General features: G+C 44.0%; 1 protein-coding gene across 4 annotated transcripts in view; it reads left to right on the top strand.

The window, feature by feature from the left end:
* Positions 1-18,572, top strand: part of ALDH18A1 (aldehyde dehydrogenase 18 family member A1) — a 42,403-nt gene extending 23,831 nt beyond the window's left edge. For 2 of the 4 annotated variants that reach the window (XM_082722594.1, XM_082722593.1), the window contains exons 8-18: positions 2,363-2,487; positions 3,512-3,656; positions 4,280-4,353; positions 5,389-5,482; positions 8,141-8,361; positions 9,309-9,446; positions 11,352-11,547; positions 11,654-11,775; positions 13,825-14,011; positions 15,020-15,115; positions 17,558-18,572. In XM_082722594.1, the coding sequence (XP_082578720.1) occupies positions 2,363-2,487; positions 3,512-3,656; positions 4,280-4,353; positions 5,389-5,482; positions 8,141-8,361; positions 9,309-9,446; positions 11,352-11,547; positions 11,654-11,775; positions 13,825-14,011; positions 15,020-15,115; positions 17,558-17,739 (1,580 nt within the window). In that variant the 3' untranslated portion in view covers positions 17,740-18,572. Of the gene's footprint in view, positions 1-2,362; positions 2,488-3,511; positions 3,657-4,279; positions 4,354-5,388; positions 5,504-8,140; positions 8,362-9,308; positions 9,447-11,351; positions 11,548-11,653; positions 11,776-13,824; positions 14,012-15,019; positions 15,116-17,557 lie in introns of all 4 variants that reach the window. The other 2 variants (XM_082722592.1, XM_082722591.1) reach the window with 1 other exon arrangement.
* The last annotated feature ends 1,237 nt before the right edge of the window (positions 18,573-19,809 follow it).

Here is a 19,809-nt window from a genome sequence, read left to right as displayed (position 1 = left end):
CCAGACCCAAGGCAGGGTACTTTGGCAGGACTTGTTTTCCATTTACACTCCATGGGTATAAGATTAAGAGCAGGGAGCTGCCTCATGGAGGCAGGGGCAGATATAGATGGATTGATCTGTCTTCTGCCCTTGTGGGAAGTCTGATATATCATACCTATATGTCCATTTCTTTACCTGTAAGAAGTCTTAGTGCCATTTTTATCCACCGTAAATTTGAAATCTCAGGACAGGAATAGCTAGGTTGGGATAAGAGTGAGCCACTCTAGAAGAGAAGGGTTTTCAGTTAATCTGAAGATTTTTATTAAATTTCTACTATGCACAAATACCGTGCTAGGTACTTTATAAATGTCAATTTTTTTGAATCCTTATAGCAGTCTTGCAAAGTAGATAGGTTAGCTCTGCTATTCAGGTGAAGAAATTAAAAATTAAGTTCACACCAGCTAAATGGTATATCCAGAGTCACACAGTGCTTAGCAGAGGCTGGTTTTAGAGCTAGATCTGTTCAATTTAAAAATCTACACCCTTCCCTCTCCTGTACTACCTAGCAAGGTAAAGGACATGAACTTGAAAGTTAAGTATGTAACACCCAATTTGAACTAGACTCGAGGAAACATTTTTAAGGCGGCCTCAAACACTAAAATTGCTTATCAGTGTGATAGCATTTATCAGTACTTTTCTCATGATTGCCAAATAATACTCCACTCTGTAGATACACCACATTTTAGTTGCTTATTCATCAGTTGGTAGACATTTGAGCTATTATAACTAACGCAACTATGAACATTCATGTATATAAAACAGGCTTGGGTTATTAACCCTGATTAGTTATCCACTGAAAGTTGATTTTTAGCATGATATTAGAATTTTAAATATGCTCTTGATGGGTTTGAGAAGCCACTATAAGGGAAAAAGAGGAGTAAGCAGAATACCAGAATGCTAGGCCCTCCTCAGCATCTCTTGAGAAGGAATTGCTTAGAACTTTACAACCTTGCCCATGCTTTTTTTTTTTTTTTTTTTTTTTTTAAAGATTTTATTTATTTATTTGACAGAGAGAAATCACAAGTAGATGGAGAGGCAGGCAGAGAGAGAGAGGGAAGCAGGCTCCCTGCCAAGCAGAGAGCCCGATGCGGGACTCGATCCCAAGACCCTGAGATCATGACCTGAGCTGAAGGCAGCAGCTTAACCCACTGAGCCACCCAGGCGCCCCATCCCATGCTATTTTTGTATGAAACCAAAACAGCCTTGGGATCCATGCTTATGATCTTATAGCATAGTGCCTTCTGAAAAGACTCCAGCCCTAAATCCAGGAGCCATGCATGCTGGGCTGCAGTGGGCAGAGGTGGTGAGAGGTGGTTTTTCCTCCCCCTGTCATGGCTGCCCACGGTTCGCACCGCTTCGTTCTATACCAGACACCATTTCCATCACTCCTTTGATACCTTTCTCCTGGAGAGGATGTATATAGCAGGGTTGTGTTAGAGATTTGGAATAATGAAGCAGAGGGACCGTATTTTCCCACAGGAAAAGCAGTAACTTAAAAACATCACTGCCCAGATATCATTGACCAGTCCCCAGCCCAGGGCAGTTCCTCTCTGTATGTGTCCCACGCAGGCCTTAAAGTGATTCCATTTTCACAGGCCCATGATTTTTCTTTCCAAGCCTCTAACTTGCTCTTTTTGCAAATGAAATTATTAAGATTTTTAATCATGGATTGTATGCATATGATGTTTCATGTAACTTGTATTTTATGTTATTCTGTTTGGTTATAAAAGGGACATGGGCTTTGTGATGATAAATCTAGAATGAATGCTGGGAGTCCTGTGCTCTTCTGCTGACGAAGCCTAACCTTCACATCAGCTTGCCCATAATATGCAGAGTATAGTCAGTGGCTGTTTCAAAGGGTGCTGTGAGAGTTCATGAAAACCTGTCTCCTGTTTCATCCCACTTGGAGACAATCATGTTATAGTATATAGCTGCTGTGTCTTCTGCAGTGGCCACTCATCCTTCAGTTACTTCCTTAATTCAGCATCATAAGTAACAGTGGCAGAGGTGAGGACAGCTTCCCTGTAGACAATGGACAGGGCTGGTAAGTTTTGTGCCAAGGATGTGGTCATGCCATGATACTAACAAGCATTCATTCATTAAGGCAGGTTGTAAAAGTATGTAAAGAGAGTCCTCCTGTTGCTGATTTTCAGCGTGGGCAGACTATACACATCCCTTCTTCCCTTTTCTGGTTAGAGCTGTTAGAACACAGAATTCATTTGGCTCAGTCATGTACAGAGTGGTTGGCAGGTGCCCAGGCGTCTGTTTTAGGGGACAGTCACTTCCGTTACAGCAGTATTACTGACTTTTGTCTGCTTTTTAGGTCTTTTTGACAGTCCCCCAGGGTCAGATGATGCAAAGCTCATCGATATATTTTATCCTGGAGATCAGCAGTCTGTGACCTTTGGAACCAAGTCAAGAGTAGGAATGGGTGGCATGGAAGCCAAGGTAAGGATTTGATGCTCTTACTGCCTGTAACAGATATAAAACCAGACAATATTTTATCCTTTTTACTTTGTGAGTGTTTGGGCATTAATGGTTATGATACTAAACACATATGTACTTAAATGTGCATATCTAAATTCAGACTTAATGCATATTATGTACCTATATTTAGTCGTGTCTGCGTATGTGTTCTCTTTACTAATATTATATGGTACATTCATATTATAAACTTGTCAAGGGCAGGGTCTGTATATTTTTCATAATTCATAAATCCTCTAATATTATCAGCTCAAATGTTTCTTTTCCTTTTTTTTTTTTTTTAAGATTTTATTTGAGAGAGAGTGAGAGCTAGAGTGGGCATACACACACACAAAGGGAAAGGGAAAAGCAGGCTCCCTACTGAGCAAGGAGCCCAATGCAGGGCTCAATCCCAGGACTCTGGGATTATGATCTGAGATGAAGGCAGATGCTCAACTGACTAAGCCACCAGGCACCCCTCTTTCTTTTTTTCTTTTAAGATTTTTTTTTTTTAAGTAATCTCTATACCCAGCATGGGGCTCAAACTCACAACCCAGAGATCAAGAGTCGCACACTCCATGGACTAAGGCCGCCAGGTGCCCCAGCTCAAATATTCTTTATGAAATCTTTCAGAAATTCTTCCCTCCCATTACTCTAGGAAGTAATACCCTTAAGATACAGCATCATACGTGGCAATGGCGGAGACATACTAAAAAGGTATGCAAAGGCTAAAAGAACTCAGGCTCAGATTCTGGTCAAACACCAGACTGAACACTGAACATAAAGGGCAGATTGACTCAGCATTAGGCAGCACATGCTGAAGTTGGGCTGGAAAGAAGGCATGAGCTGTGTGTGTGTTCAGACCTTCCAAGCTGTTGGAAATATTCCTGCATATACTTCTATTGCTCAGTATCACATGGTATTGTCTATTTTTTGCAAGTTTATAGTGTGGATGACTAGACCCTGCAAAGGTCTGAATCTCATGATGGGATCTAAACTTTCCTACTAGGTGAAAGCAGCCCTCTGGGCTTTGCAAGGTGGCACTTCTGTGGTTATTGCCAATGGAACCCACCCAAAGGTGTCTGGGCATGTCATCACAGATATCGTGGAGGGAAAGAAAGTTGGCACCTTCTTTTCTGAAGTAAAGCCTGCAGGTAAGTAGTTCTTTGTAGAGTCCCATGGTTTGTGGATGATAGGTAGCCACACCATGCCTAGATGAGACTGAAGACCAAGCTGTCTTCTAGGAACAGAGATCACAAAATCCATGTGTTGATATCATGAATTCTGGTATTGTCTCCAACACTCTTGTAAAATTGGCTTTGCTTTGCTTTTGTTAAATTTAGCTAACCTGCCCTGCTAGACTTCCTGTTTTTTTCTAAAACCAATAAGTTAAAGAATATAAACATCCATTTTCTTAAGAAACATTTGCTAGGCCCATGCTGGATGCCTAGAGATGCAAAGATGCGTAAGACATGATATTTACTCTGAATTGTTCACAAAAACAGAATTGCCAAATAATCTGCATTCAGAAGTGGAAACATATTAGAGAATATAAGCCAAGGTGGACTTGAAAGAACTCCGTAAGATATAAATTATGTTGTCCAGTTTAGAAATACAGACAAGTTTCTTGTATTTGTGCTTGAGTTAATCTAGTCTATTCTTTTGCCATTTTCCCAGAGTGACCTCTGGGAAACAACACACCAAAACACTGAGCATTCGTTCTGTGCACGTGCTGTGGTAGCAGTCTGTGATCTGATGTTTGCAAATATTTTTACAGGTCCTACCGTTGAGCAGCAGGGAGAAATGGCTCGATCAGGAGGAAGGATGCTGGCCACTTTGGAACCTGAGCAGGTAATAACTCTAACTAATAGTTTTGTTGGTTTTCAGAGTGAGTCATGCTGTAAGGTTTAGTGCACAGTCAAGCCTGTCTCCCCCTTCATTCCTCATGACCCCAGAGAGTTACTCTAGTTACAGGTATGATTCAGATTTGTTCTGCCTTTTTTCTTTCTCCAAATTTTATTTTCCCTTTTGTCTTTGTAGCCTGAGGCCTAAGGTAGCTTTTCATCAATCTGATGTTTTGATCAAAACATCATGAAAATGATGAGACCAAGGAAGCTCCCTAATCCTGCCATATTCCAAACAGGGAAATGGAGGAAAACTGCTTGTTCTAACCCATCTGAATCACCTAACTTACCTATAAAATGCAAGCTCAAGAGCCTGCTCTCTAGTAGGATCCTTCCCACAGGGAAGTAGCAGATGTGAAGAGTCTGGAAATGGAAGCAGGTGGAAGCTGAGGATTGGATTCCTGAGGCTTGTGTTGTTAAGGACAGATTTGAGAGTCATGCATTTAGGTTTCTTCAAGGAAGCACTGTGGCCTGAGGAATAGGAGAATTTAAAACAATACAAGCAGAGAGAGGAAAGCAAAGGAAGAGCTTAGCTTGTCTCTTAAGCCACTTCCCATTGCTCCTTCAGTAATCTCACTCATTTGCTACACTTCTTAATCTAGGTGGGTAAGGATTGGGGTCTCTTGGTTTTCTCCCTTTGGCTGAATTCATTAAATAATTATGTAAAAGAACCTGGGAGTTAAACTATAAAGCCAGTGATACCGAGTATGCGGAGGTGGATGTACTCTGCTGATTCAAATGCTGGCCCCTTGGGGACAGATTGTGTCTGTCATTCATTAGGGAGATTAATAGTGAGAGAGGAAGGAAAAAGTGAGAGCTGAGATGGGATTGAAAGGAGGTAAGGCCATTTCAGTGAGTGGTGACCTTGGGTTTAGGAGCAAGACCTGGCTTATTCAGAGGAGTAGGTTTAAAAGTATGCTGTGCGTTCTTCTTGGATGAATGTATTTGCTTATTTGTTCAATGTTTTTACCTTTCTTCCTAGAGAGCAGAGATTATCCATCATCTGGCTGATCTGTTGACAGACCAACGTGAGGAGATCCTGTTAGCCAACAAAAAAGACTTGGAGGAGGCAGAGGGTAAAGACCAAGTGACTGGGAGTCAGTGTTATGGAGGATTTCTTTTGGTTTTTGTTCTTTGTTTTACTAATAGTTCTTCTGTCATAGTCTGCCTAAAGATGAGATTGTTATAGAAGAAATAATGTATTATACATCTTTTTTATTAAGAGTTGCTTGCTAATATTCACTGGGCTTTTTCAAATTGTACATACCATTTTCAGATCCTTTCCCAGATACCCTGGTACAGCCCTCCAGGGGGCTTTTTCTATACCTACAGGTCATGAGCCATGGATACTTTGGCAGTTTCAGTGCAGAAAAAAGATTGAGGACCCCATCATTTTAGACATTCCACTAATAGCAGCTAAAACTTGAGGCCTTTCCATGTTGCAAGGCATTGTGCTAAAAGGCTTTATAGATAGGATATCATTTTATCTTTATAGCATGGTACCTTTGAGTTCGTTAATATTTATTATACCTATTTTATAGAGGAGGAAACTGAAGCACAAGAAAGTTGACATATGCCTAAAACCATATGGCCAGTAACAGATCCAGGATTCAAACCCATATGGACTATGCATGTAAAATAGTTGTGGAAGTAGTTTGTGAGGCCTGTGATGAGAGATAGCATATCGTGTAGTTAATTAATCAGTGCGTAGTCCGCCCAGAGCTAGCAACAGATGCCATCCACAAATGCCCCTGAGGTGCAAATGGTAGAGTGGGTGATACAGCCGAACTCACACTGCAGACAGCTAAATATGTAGAGAGTCAAGTCAGCCTCAGTCTTTCTCTCCTTCCTAATTCTCTGTATCTCCACCCTAAAAAAATGGGGGGTGATTTTATGAGGCTTTGAATTTCCTTTTCTCTTGAATAAATGTGCCTTAAATTAAACATTCAGATTAGTGGTCTTCCCTTCAAAGAAACCTTGCAAGGCTGGCTCATCAACATTACTTTGATTTCTTAAAACATTTTGAGCTATTGCTTTGGAACTTCCTTTAGAATTTACATCTGGTCTTTTGAATTTTTGCAGTATTGGAAAGTTATAAAATAGATTTTCAGAAATGGAAGAAATCTTTGATGATAATCTTACCAGTTGTTTAAAAGTAAAAGAATTAAGATCCACTAAGGTTAAAACTTTTGCTTAAAGTCACACAACTAGTTGTTGGCAGACCTCTGACTTTTGATCGGTAATCTCACTTATTTATATCTCCCTGGAAATTCATAAGGACACACAGTGACTTAAAACAAAGTCCTGGGTATACAGGAGCGTGGTGGCCCCCTTTAACTCGGTAAGCGCATGTCAGGAAATGTATCCTAAGAAATTATTTCAGGCAGAGAAAACCATTCTGTATGCAGTGATTCTTGGAGCAGGGTTATTTATCACCCTGAAAACTGCAGACGACCTCAGTGTTTATTAATAACATAGATCTAGTTAAGTGCATTAAGCTACATTAACTCAGTGGAGTATTTAGCAGTAATTACAACAGTTTTGGCAACATGGAAAACACACATGCATTGTGAGGTGGAAAATTGGAATGTAACATTTAACACTGTGTTTAAAACTTGTTAGCACATAGGGAGGGACACAGTCGGGTAGGCATCTGCCTTTGGCTCGGGTTATGATCCCAGGGTCCTGGGATCAAGTACTTCATTGGGTTCCTTGCTCAGCAGGGAGAATGCTTCTCCCTCTCCCTGCCGCTCCCCCTACTTGTGCTCGCTTATTCTCTCTCTTTGATAGATAAAATCTTTAGGAAAAAAAAAAACACAGAGAAAAGTGAAGAAAATGGATTGATATAATTGGTAAAATGATGATTTAACTTTTTTTTTAATATAATGTTGGTTCCTCCCCTCCTAAGTAGAAAGCTTTTTATTATTTTACCTTGGTGGATATAACCATTAAAAAAAAGGAAAGAAAAAAAAGAAAGGGAAATTTTTCATCATCTCATCTCAACATTAACTATAGTAGTGATTTGTGTTATATGTTTCCAGGTGATTTTTCTGGTGTGTGTATATGTGTGTCAGGGGTGTGTGTGTAGACAGTCACACCATGCAAATGGTGTATTTAAATTGAAAGAAAATGCTGTATGTGAAATTATCATAATTCTCTTTAAGTTTTTATTTCAAAAGAAAATATCTTTAATGCTTCTGATTATAAAAATTAGCTTGTTACAAAAAATTAAAATAATGCTGAGAGAGATCATCAGCAGACATCTCCATGTCCACATGCATATATGCAAAATTTGATAAATGGGATTTTATCATGCATGTTTTTTGGTAGTTTTGGATTTTTCACAAACTGTATCCTGGACAGCTTTCTATAGCAGTTTGTATAGAAACATTATTTGTACAACTGCACTGTAGTTCATTGTCTAAATTTTCAAGTTGAATTTGATTCTATTGTAAAAATGCTGTAACAAGTATCTCATTATATGCAAGTTTGCTCACGCAAATGATGGATTTCTGGAACTGAAATTGCCAGCACAGTGGGTATTGGGTTAGTGCCTTTACATGGTGAACTCTCCTGCCAAGAGCCCCCTAGAGAAGCTGTATAAGGGGCATGTCATTGTCTGCTCGAGACCCCTAAGCTCGTGTCTGTTCCTCACATGGTGCCGTGTGTTCAGTAGAGCAGCTGCGGCCCTCCCAGAGCTGCTCCTTTATCTTGTGTTCTTCACACCTCTTCAGGGAGACTAGCAGCTCCTCTGCTGAAACGCCTGAGCCTCTCCACATCCAAACTGAACAGCCTGGCCATCGGCCTTCGACAAATTGCAGCCTCCTCACAGGATAGCGTGGGGCGTGTTTTGCGCCGAACCCGAATTGCCAAAAATTTGGAACTAGAACAAGTGACTGTCCCAATTGGAGTCCTGCTGGTCATCTTTGAGTCCCGCCCTGACTGTCTGCCCCAGGTATGGGCCTGCCATTGGGTAGGGGAAGAATGTATTTTCAGCACATGAAATAAGTCTCCCACGATAGTTTTCTTTTTTCTCTTTTTTTGGTGAGAAAGTCTTACCTTTTTTCCTCCCCCAGAGGTAATTTTTGGGACTTTTCAGGTCTTTATGTTACTGATTCTTCCAAGTGATTCCAAAGTAGGTATTCATATGTACATTTTATAGTTGAAGAAACTGAAGTTTATAGAAGTTCTTATTCCTGCCACTTGTAAAGGGTGGAGCTGGGACGTGAACCCAAATAAAACCTTCACAGTACAATGCAGGAGCACATTTCCACGTCTCAGCTCACTGGGGCACTTTATTCCCTGACCTCTTCTAGCTTCCTGCAAGGGCATTCATCTCGTAGCTGGTTTTGCCCATGTGAAAAAGATCCTTTATTGTTAGTGTCACAGATGGTCTCCTGGATGTAAGTCTCTCAGGAAAACTTTTAGTAGTTCATGGAAACTAGAATGCAACCTCTTTAAGGAATTTGACTATCACAGGCTAATGTTGAGAAACCGTGTGTTAAAAGATTTTACTAAGCAGCCATGCCTTGATTCATAAGGTGGCATTAGAGGGTTGTCCCACTGGTTACCCACTCTCCCAGAAATCTGGGACCATTTCCCCACCATACTGACCAGTAGGATGATAACTGCTTTCTTTGCAAAGCTTTCTTTGCACTAGCATCAAGTCTTAAGGAGCAGTTCTACTTAAAAACAACAGATGAAAAACCAGCACCTGTTTACTCTAGGACGCAGGATGAGAGCATGGGAGTCTTTCCTCCCTTTATCCATGAGGATTAAATGGATTAGGTCTTAAAAAGTGACTACACAGTGCTTGGCACAGGAGGAGTACTCAGTTGAGTGCTTACTGTTGCGATGGTTGCTTTTTCCCTTTGGCTCACTGCTCCCCTCTTTGATCTGCAGGTGGCAGCCTTGGCTATTGCCAGTGGTAACGGCTTGTTACTCAAAGGAGGGAAGGAGGCCACACACAGCAATCGGATTCTTCACCTTTTGGCCCAAGAGGCCCTCTCAATCCACGGAGTGAAAGAGGCCATACAGCTGGTAGGTCCTTGGGAATGAGCCCCATCAGGCACAGAACCCCAGGTCAGGTGTTTGGGTGTTTGAAGCAAAGCTAAGGTTACCTAAGGTCAAGCCACTTGTACAGGCAAGCTTGACTGGAAAAGTGGCAGGTTCTGTGCACCTGCTGACCCTGGATGATGCCAGAGGCTTCCTTGGCCCAAGAAGTCATCAGTGGCTTGGGAAGGCCACTGTCATACAGCTGTGCCCTGGCACTGTGATTTACAAGAATGCCTAGTAGCCCTTCATTCTTGGGGCACACTTACGTAGAGTATCAGGTCAGGGTTCTGCCCACTGGCAGAGTGATTTAGGGCAAGTCAGATGAAAGAGTTTATGAACCCATTGTGCAGCATGTGAGTTTGAGGTCATGCTATTATCACTGTTGTCATTGTGCTCATTATTTTAACCATCGTCTTACTCTCCTCAATCAGCAAGTGGAATCATTGAACTGGACTGTAATAGCTGGAGTTTACTGAGCACCTGCTGTAGGCAAGGCAGCTTCCATCCGTACCTCATTCAGCCCTCACAACAACCGTAGCAGGAAAATGCCATCAGTATTAGGGAAAAAACAGGCTCAGTGCTAGAAGTAACTCACAGAAAATCAGGGAGAGTGTAGATTTGAACCTCAGCTGACTCCAGATCCTTCTCTTTCTCTATGGAGGCCCACTTACTCCAACGTGCTGGGATTCTGCTTGCTGTTGGGACAGTGTCTGTAAACCCACTGCCTTACATACTCACTGACAAGAATTAGATTTTTTCTATAACAACATAGGGGGTGGAAAGGGCACAGACTTGATGGATTCAAATCCCAGCTCTGCTACATCCTAGCTTAATTAGACAGGTTTCCTTCCAGCCTTCTTCCTACTGCTGTATCATATCCATACAGTAAATTGTGCAGATCTTATATGAACAACTCTAGGACGTTTTCCATGGATCATGTACACACATATATAACTGGCAGCCTATCCAGCTGTAGAACATTTGCAGCACCCCAGAAGGTTCCTGTGTCCCTCCTAATCAGTATGGCCGTCTTCCCCTTGTAATGGCCCCCTCTTTGCTTTTTTCACATTGAATCTGTTTTGGTTATACATTTTTTTTTTTTTTAAGATTTTATTTAATTACTTGACAGAGATCACAAGTAGGTAGAGAGGCAGGCTCCCTGCTGAGCAGAGAGCCTGATTTGGGGCTCAATCCCAGGACCCTGAGGTCATGACCTGAGCCGAAGGCAGAGGCTTTAACCCACTGAGCCACCCAGGTGCCCCTGTTTTGGTTACTTTTGAACTTCATTATAAATGGCATCATACAAAATACACTCTTTTGTATTGTTGGGGTTTTTTAAAGTATTTATTTGAGAGAGAGGGAGAGTAGGGGGGATGGGCAGAGGAAGAGGGAGAAGCAGGCTCCCTGTTCTGGTGCCAGGGCTCAGTCCTGGGATCATGATCTGAGCCAAAGGCAGAAGGTTAACCAACTGAGCCACCCAGGCATTCCTTTGTGTTCTTTTACTTTTGTTCACCATTATGTCTGTGAAGGTCATCCACAATGTTACCTCAAGCTGTTGTTTTCTCTTGTCTGTCGCCATGTGGTGTTCCATTTACATGTATATACTACAGTTTGTCCTTTCTTCCTTTGGCCAACTTTAGGGTTGTTTCCGATTTGGGGCTACACAGAATAAAGTTGCTATGAACATTCTCGTACATACGTATTTGTATTTCTGTTGTAAGTCACATGACATATGGGTGAAATTAAAAGAGGAGGGGAAAAGGCTATCACCCCAGTGTCTTGACAAGCACTTCATCACAGGATAGAGGTGGTCAGCAGCACTCTGGGTGCTGCTACTTTATATTTCGTTAGATCAGATGTCATTTTTGTTTTTATTCTGTACCTCTTCAGGTGAATACCAGAGAAGAAGTGGAAGATCTTTGTCGCTTAGACAAAATGATAGATCTGATCATTCCACGAGGCTCTTCCCAGCTGGTCAGAGATATCCAGAAAGCTGCTAAGGGAATCCCAGTGATGGGGCACAGTGAGGGAATCTGCCACATGTATGTGGATTCAGAGGCCAGCGTTGATAAAGTCACCAGACTGGGTGAGCTGGATGGGGCCCCTGCTGTTTACAAGGCAAGATATTTATCAGATCCTGTGTGGCTTGGGAGCACGTTACTAGAAACAGTTCTTTGTCTTCCTTTTTTCAGTCCGAGACTCTAAATGTGAATATCCAGCTGCCTGTAATGCTTTGGAGACTCTCTTAATCCACCGAGATCTGCTGAGAACACCATTATTTGACCAGATCATTGACATGCTGAGAGTGGAACAGGTATGACAAGTCCCAGGACTCATACATCACTTCCTGTCTTCCATTTTGAGATTTTGAAGCCTGTGGGATTAGACCAGGAGCAGCTGCCATACCATTTATGGCAATTTAAGAAGCAGTATTTTTTAGCATTTACTGTGGACATAGTTATGTGCTCAGACATAGTTCTGTGCTCAGTACACAGCGAGTAAGACACATCCCTGCTTTGTCAAAATCTAGTCAATGGAAGAAACCCATATTCCAATAGCTTTATTACAGAGTGGAATGTGGTAAGTGCTAAGAGAGGGCAAAGATAAGACAGATCACGTGGCAGTTCTGTTTCTGGGAGCCTTTTATAGAGGCAGCCTTGTTTAAAGTTTATTTCTGAACACACATTTCTGCTTGGATTTGATTTGGAAACATTGTGCAGAAATGTTTTCAAACAGAGATTTATATGTGTCCACTCCTCCACCAGTGTCTTCAATTACCAGTATTGATGTCCTTAATACGATGATATTTGGGAGTCAACAGTTTGTATAATGTTCTCCCTAGATTGTTTTATTACCATTTCATTGAGGTTGTAAAAACCAGTGCCGATAAGTTTCAGACAAATATATGTTCCATCTTAAGTTTCTAATTGCAAGAAAATAGATGCTCTCCAGGCAGAAGTGGGCAATCTCAGGTTTTCTGGCAGAACACATTGTAAACTTTAATATCTGATGCCATGGCACCCTTTTATAATTACATAAACAAGCGCAGCATTTAGAGAAAGTGGCTGCTGGCCTTGGTTGCTTAGACCCTGAGTATGTCTTTTTCCTTTCATCTTTTACCTGGAAAGGAAGGCCCGAGTCATCTTATAAATGCATGGGCATGGTCCCAATGAGAGCCTGAAAGGATTGTTTTGAAAATGAAAATGCGCCCCACAAATTAAAATGGAATTAGATTACATGATCACTCATGTTTGGGACCTTCCTTGATACTATTGGGCCACCTGTGTATGCCATACACCGCACTGAACTGGACTAGACAGGAGGAAAATGTCCTTTAGCCAGGAATAAACCTCCTGTTCCTGATTCAGACAAACCCATGATATCCTTAGTCATTCTCAAGATTGCCTTGCAATATTCTTTGAATCAAAATTAGTCAATATGTGTACCTCATATAATATCTTTGTATTTCCTGAAGTAAACCAGCAGGATGACTTGCCCAGAGCTAGGGCTCAGGGATGGGTTTCCTCTCCCTGAGGAGAACATGGTTGGTCCCCAGGCCTGGAAGAAGAGGGGTTCCAGGAAAAAGGGCCTTGGGAACAATAAGAATAGGACAAACACCGCTTGTTGTAACTTGAGTGAAAGCAAGAGCTTGGTCCCCAAGAATCAAGACTTGAGCACTGCCCTGTGGAGGTCTCAGAGAATGAAGCCTAAGTGCGATCAGACTTGTGAGGGGGGACCCTCAGTGTCCAGCCCCCAGTTCTTAAATTCCTCCAGCCAGGAGCACAATTAACCCCCAAGTCTGTCACTGAGCTGAGCCTAGAGGTGGGGCCTGACAAAAGTTGGAAGTCTGACAAGTAACCACAGTTTGACCTGGCTACCGACTAACTACTCTTTTCCTCTAAAGCACACCTATGACTTTCTGGAGGGAAGGAGTAGAAATGTATACGAGCCATCTCCCCCTTTCCATGTGATTCCATATCTGAGTCCCATATGCAGGGGATGGGATTTTTGTAGTCAAGTGTTCATTTCAGTAAAATGCCAGCGGTTGAGGGCTTATGTTGATAGCCTGTTAAATGCCTTGCACATTCTTAACATTCAGAGGCTTCCTGCTTAAATCCCTGTTCCAGTTTTAACTGAGGGCCCCTTGCTGGCAAGTGGCCAGTCGGCATTTTCCCAAGCAGAGCATCCTGGAGGGTGGAGTGCTGCTTCTAAAGGAAGTCAGGGCTGGTTTAATCATCTGTGCTGCAGCACCCACAAGCTCCCCGCTTCAGGCTCGTCTGGCTATTTGGACCTAGAGAAGAAGTGTGAGCTGGCTTCCTGCTGCTGTGTTTATATTGTCACCCCTCAACTTCCTCTGCTCCAGGTGAAAATTCACGCAGGCCCCAAGTTCGCTTCCTATCTGACCTTCAGCCCCTCTGAAGTGAAGTCCCTCCGAACGGAGTATGGGGACCTGGAGTTGTGCATTGAAGTGGTGGACAGCGTCCAGGAGGCCATTGACCACATCCACAAGTACGGCAGCTCGCACACAGATGTCATCGTCACGGAGAATGGTCAGTGCACATGTGCACACGTGCCTCAGGCATATGGCACTTGGTTTTTCCACCTTGGTCTCCATGGGGTCCTGCTCCTCTCAGCCCCTCTGGCTACAGGAAAACATAGTCTGAATAGACTAATGATAATGCCTGGCATTGGTTGTATTTATCCATCTGCTGCCTCACTGTATTGTCGCAGTGGCCCCAGGGGAGGAGGCAGGGAAGAGATGGTTAGCTACTCTGGAGATGACTCATTCTCTGTCACAGGGATTACCATTTAATCCAGACAATAGTCTCTCCAGGCTTTTGGAATAAACCCACTTACAGCTGAGGAAACCCAGGCTCAGGGGGCTGAGGGCAGAAGCAGCTCTTCACACACATTCATTCATTGCACAGATGTGTACTGAGAGACCTCCAAGTTGTCAGGCACTGGAGGCCCAGCGGGAAAGGCAGCCAGCATGGCCCCTTAAGGGATCTGTGGTTGGTTTATTGGGGAATCACAACACTGCCAATAATAATAGCTAATGTTTACTAGCACTTACATGTGCTAGGCTCTGGGGTGAGTGCTCTGTGGATGTCAAGTCCTTTTATCCTCCACACAACCCTGTGAGCTAGGTGATACTATTAGTCTCCATTTTGCTCAGGCACAGAGAGGTTCAGAAACCTGCTCAAGGTCACCCAGCTAGTGGGCATGGCACGGAATTGGAATTCAGACTTAGGGATTCTGGTTCCGGAGCCTTATAAAGAGATAGTATGTTAAGCTGTTGCAGCATGAAGGGTTTGTCTACAGGAGGAGATTGTATTCCAACCCAGTCTTTTCCAGGCAACTACTCTTCCCATAACAGACACTGATGAAGCTGGGTTAGCCTTCTTCCTTTTCAGATTTTTCACAAGTCTGCATGTTTAATGCGTGGGGAAGCTCTTCAGGGCCCTGGGCCCAGCCCTGGTCAGTCACCAATGTGTGACTATAAGGAAGGATATTTTCCATGGGTCACCCTAACTCAGTGTTCTCTCTTTATGCTGCAGAGAAAACAGCAGAGTTCTTTCTCCAGCATGTAGATAGTGCCTGTGTGTTCTGGAACGCCAGCACTCGCTTCTCTGATGGCTACCGGTTCGGACTGGGTAAGAAAGATTCTGATCACGAGAAAGAGGCCCCTTTGTGAATCACCGTGTCCAAGGAGCTGGTGAGGGTGGAGGAGACACCTGTTCTTTGAAGTCACACATGCTTGATTAAGATAAAAGAGAAGAATTGTGGGAGGGCGGTTGATGAGAGAGAATCCTCAGAGCAGCCATGGGCTGGGAGAAGTCCTGTGCTCTAAACATTTTGTGTATTAAGAAGGTAGGTACTTGTTTTTCTTTTTCATAGACCTTTGAAATTCAGAGAAGTGAAGTAACTTGCCCAAAGCCCCCGAGCTGTCCCCCAGACCCACACTTGGACAAGTCCAGAGCCTGGGTTGTTCCCGTTACAGTACGGGCAGAGCACAGCATGCCTGCGTGCACAGGTCATGACAGGCGTGCATGCCAAGGTCCCTCAGGAGCTGTTGCAGACTCACTCCTTCAGTGAGACAAAGCCAGGTTACCTGAGAGGGATTCCCCGTGAGGACAAGACAATAGAATGTTTTAATACGTATGCTGGGCTTAAATAGGCAGTATCAAAAACAAGTAAGTCCAGAGGTGCAAGGTTTATTTCTAAAGCATGCCTTTGAAACAAAAAGCTTCAGAAAAGTAACTTTAGAAAAAAAAGAAAGGAAGAAACCCCCCCCCCTTCTCCCCATCCCTCATTAGAAATAAAGTCAGGGGCACCTGGCTGGCTCAGGTAGACTATACAGCTCTTGATCTCAGGGTTGTAAGTTCGAGCCCCATGAAGAAAGAACAAAAGAAAATCTCCATTCCCCAGTATAGAGATTTTCAGACGGTCTCTGGTTTTCAGGGGTACCATTGTAAAGAGCACCAATAGGCATTTGTGACACATCTGAGAATTATTTTAATTCTTCTGAACTTTTGAATAGATCTGCCTAGAGAACAGTTCTCACTGAATTACTAAAGGTTGTTAAAGAGAATTTTATCCAGTTATTCTTAGTCATTAGGCTCTTTACTGTTAGTTACCTATTTCTGTTATGTTGGGGTTTTGATTTAATTGTCACATCCCTTCCTTTCACTGATTTTCATTTTCCGTGTTGTTGATGAAGAAATAGCAGCATACTTTTAGGGGCTGAGGTACCTAGCTTTCAAGCAAAAGTCCAGGATGGGGAAAGAGCAAATGACCACTCCATCGTCTGTCCATCACGTGCTCAGAGCAAATGCTCAAACTCTGGTTGAGTTAAATTCCTATGAAGTGCATTAATAACAGTGACAGATGGTGTTTATTGAGCATTTACATATTCTCAGCGCTGTGCTAAGTGTATCACATGCATTGTCTCACTTAGTTTTACGTGATGGGTTCTATTCTGTTCCTCGTTTTCCAAATGAATGGAAGCAGAAAAGATTGTTCCACCATGTGCCCGAAGTCTTGTGGTCCCTATGCTATTAAACCAGAATTCAAATCTGGTGGTCACACTGTCCTTGCCAACCACTACTCCCTGGCACGTCCTCACTCAGGCTTCTGCACTGCTGATCTCTGCCTGCGGCGCCTCTCCACCTGCCCCTCCACTGGCTGGATTCTTGTCATTGTTCAGGGTTCAGAGGAAAGTCCCTTCTCAGGGAGACTCTCCCTAAGCACTCTACTCGTGTGGCCCCCCGTCTCACACGGTCTGTCCCAGCACCCTTTCGTGCACTCCTAGCAGCACAAGGAATTATTTGCTAAACTATTCTTTGACTGCCTTGCCCACAGAAGTATGGGCTCTAAGATAACATGACCTTGCATTGGGTATTCACCACTGCCTCCCTAGGGCCCAACATGGTGCCTCTTGCATAGTTCATGCTCAGGAAAATTGTGATGGACGAGAGAACCCTGCTTCCACTGTATCCCTTGCAGGACACCCAGCCAGACCATGGAAAACCCCTAACGCCATGAGTCTAAGCTTAGAGCAAGAGGGAAGGAAAACGAATAGTCCCCTTTCGTGTATTCAGTATTTGTGCAATTCAGACAGTTATTAGACGGTAACTGTCTAGTGAGTGCCTATGTACTAAGAATTCTGGGGGATACTGAGAACATGTCCCATCCCTTCCATTCTGGGACTTAGAGAATAGTTGAGGAGATGAAACCTTGATACTGGACATAGTTGTATGCTTCAAAAAAATGCCTGAATGTCAAATTATGATACACAATCTAGACACCAAGCAGATATCAGCCAGCATTCCTAGTATTGTCAAAATGCATTTGGGATAAAAGTGTGGAGGAGAGCCCACACATTGTGTTTTATCAGAAGTAGAGGGCTTATGATTCATAATGACCAGAGGACATGTTGAAGGGGACCGTGGAGCTCAAGCTGATCTGGGAAGGATGGAGCAGGAGTGGGCGGGGTGAGAGGGTGGCACATGAGGAGAGGAAGAGCTGTGGGTCTGCTGGGCGGATAGGAAGCAGGGACTGGGAAAAGCCGCATCCTCATCCATGCTTTTCCTCAGGAGCCGAAGTGGGCATCAGCACATCGAGGATCCACGCACGGGGACCAGTGGGACTTGAGGGACTACTCACCACTAAGTGGCTGCTGCGAGGGCAGGACCACGTGGTCTCAGATTTCTCAGAGCATGGAAGTTTAAAATACCTTCACGAGAACCTCCCTGTGCCTCAGAGAAACACCAACTGAAAGCATTCCGAGAAGAGCCAGGAAAGATTCAAGAGGTCTTCACAGTTAAACCTATCTTAAGAATGTCAGGGGATGAGCCATTTCTCATCTCCGACTTCGTGGAAGGGTCTGCCTGTTGGAAAGTGCACCCAGATGCTTCTGGGCTCCATTTGGCTATGCCAGGGATGGCTAACGTGCATATTCCAATTCACCCATCTCTTTTTTAGTTAGAAAATAATCTCTATGAATGGGGGCTTCACTTAATTGCTGCAGTTAGGGACGTTGCTTCATATGGTCCAGTTCCCTTCATGATAGGAACAGAAAGGTGCAGCTTCCCCACAAAAAAGTCAACGGGAAAATCACGCTGCTTTTACCTTTGTATTGCCTCAATGAGGTAACATCTCCCCTGACATTTGGTTGGCACTAGAGCCCATCACACCTAATATGTTTTTCCACATTTCATCTCCTTACGCTCACTCATCTTCAAAAAGGAAAGGCTTGGAATTTAGAAGAGGGACAGCCCTTCATTTCAGCATTCTCATCAGAAACAGTCGCAAAAATGGACTGAATCATTTCCACAGGGAGGATTGACCTTTTATATTTATTGTGGATTAAGATAAAGCAGCATTCCAGACGCTTGTGCCTCTCCGAGCCCAGAAGATTCAGCACGACTTGGGATGCTGTTGGAACCTGGAGCTGCGAGTCCCGGGATGAAGTATCTATAGCAATTATGCTTGAAATTTTTATATAAATTATTTTGTCATCCTACCCTTTTCCTCCAAAACAAAAATTAGGTTATTTTAATACTTTGGATTCTTCCCCCTTTTTGAGAAATAAAGTTCTTATGAAAAGCCTGTATGTGTGGTTAAAGTCCGCACCCTCGCTTGCCCTGGCCCTCTTCCTCTGCCTTCCCTGGGCCCCATGCCTGCTTTGACACGCTGGCTCTTCTCAGGAAGCTGGTCGGGGAGACCGTCTGTCTGACTCGTGTCCATGGAGGCAGATCCCAAGGGATGAACCCAGCCTGACAGAGGAGAGGAAAACAGGAGATTGGGCCCCAGAGCATCAGGACTGAGAGAATGGTGACAGAATGAGGTCGGCGGGTATGGATAGCACAAGTGTGCTGCCCCGGTGCCACGACCACACAGCCTCCACTCGGGCAGCTGTGGTCCCAGACCCGACATCCTATTTACTTCGGAAGACCCTCCCTCCATCCAGCTCCTGTTTTAGGGTCCCTGGTGCTCAAAAGTTTGCAGTTGAAAGCTCTCTTGTCTCATGGGGGCCCTTCCAAAGAGAAAAGCTCTCACTGACATGCTGCTGCTTAGCCTTCAAGGATGTTTTATGAGCAAAAGAATCACAGTGTCCTGTGGAGCGTGTTCTCAGGCCGGCTCCCAACTCTCCCTCTCATCCAGACCCTTACATGGTCCGGCAGGCCACCCCGCCCACCCTGCCCTCGGATTGGGGAATTCTGGCATAGCTTGCCTGAAAAGGCAATAGACAAAAAAGTTCTGCCAGAAACTGTATGGCAGATACCACAATCAGCTCCCAACAGACAGCAAACACTGGAGTCGAAAATAGAAAGTGACCCAAGAAGGCTGGGGCCCTTGGGGAAGACGCCACTGAGGAGGCAGGCCTGGATCCGGGCCCTGAGCAAGATGAGTCACAGGAGTAGGGAGAGGGCCGAGCACTGGGACAGGGGACTGGTCCAAGCAGAAGGCCAGAGGTGGAGCTGAAACAAAGGTCTGTGGAGCAGGGAACACACCAGTGCAGGGCAGAAGTTCTAAGTGAAGGCATTCCATCCCAGAGAGCTGACCGCAGAAGAATCCCAGGATGGCCACCCTTGGGGCAGGGGACGGAAGTGGGGTTTGGGCTGGAAAACACACCTAAAGCTCACTCATCCAACAGGGCCATTCCCCTATAGCCACTTCAGGCTTAATCCTCTTCTACAGAGGCCACTGGCCATAGACATTTATTTTTCCACTAAAAGTAAAGAGATTTCCCCAAAGGAGGTTCAAAAGGCAGCCATTCCCTCGTAAGTATTCTCCACACTGAAGTAAGTGTCTTCAGTACTTATGGTTTGTCCTGTAGGAAGGG

This window comes from Mustela nivalis, assembly GCF_964662115.1.
Source record: "Mustela nivalis genome assembly, chromosome: 2".
In the NCBI taxonomy this organism is placed as follows: Eukaryota; Metazoa; Chordata; class Mammalia; order Carnivora; family Mustelidae; genus Mustela; species Mustela nivalis.
The sequence above is the reverse complement of the archived record's forward strand: the minus strand, read 5'-3'. Positions and strand labels throughout refer to the sequence as shown.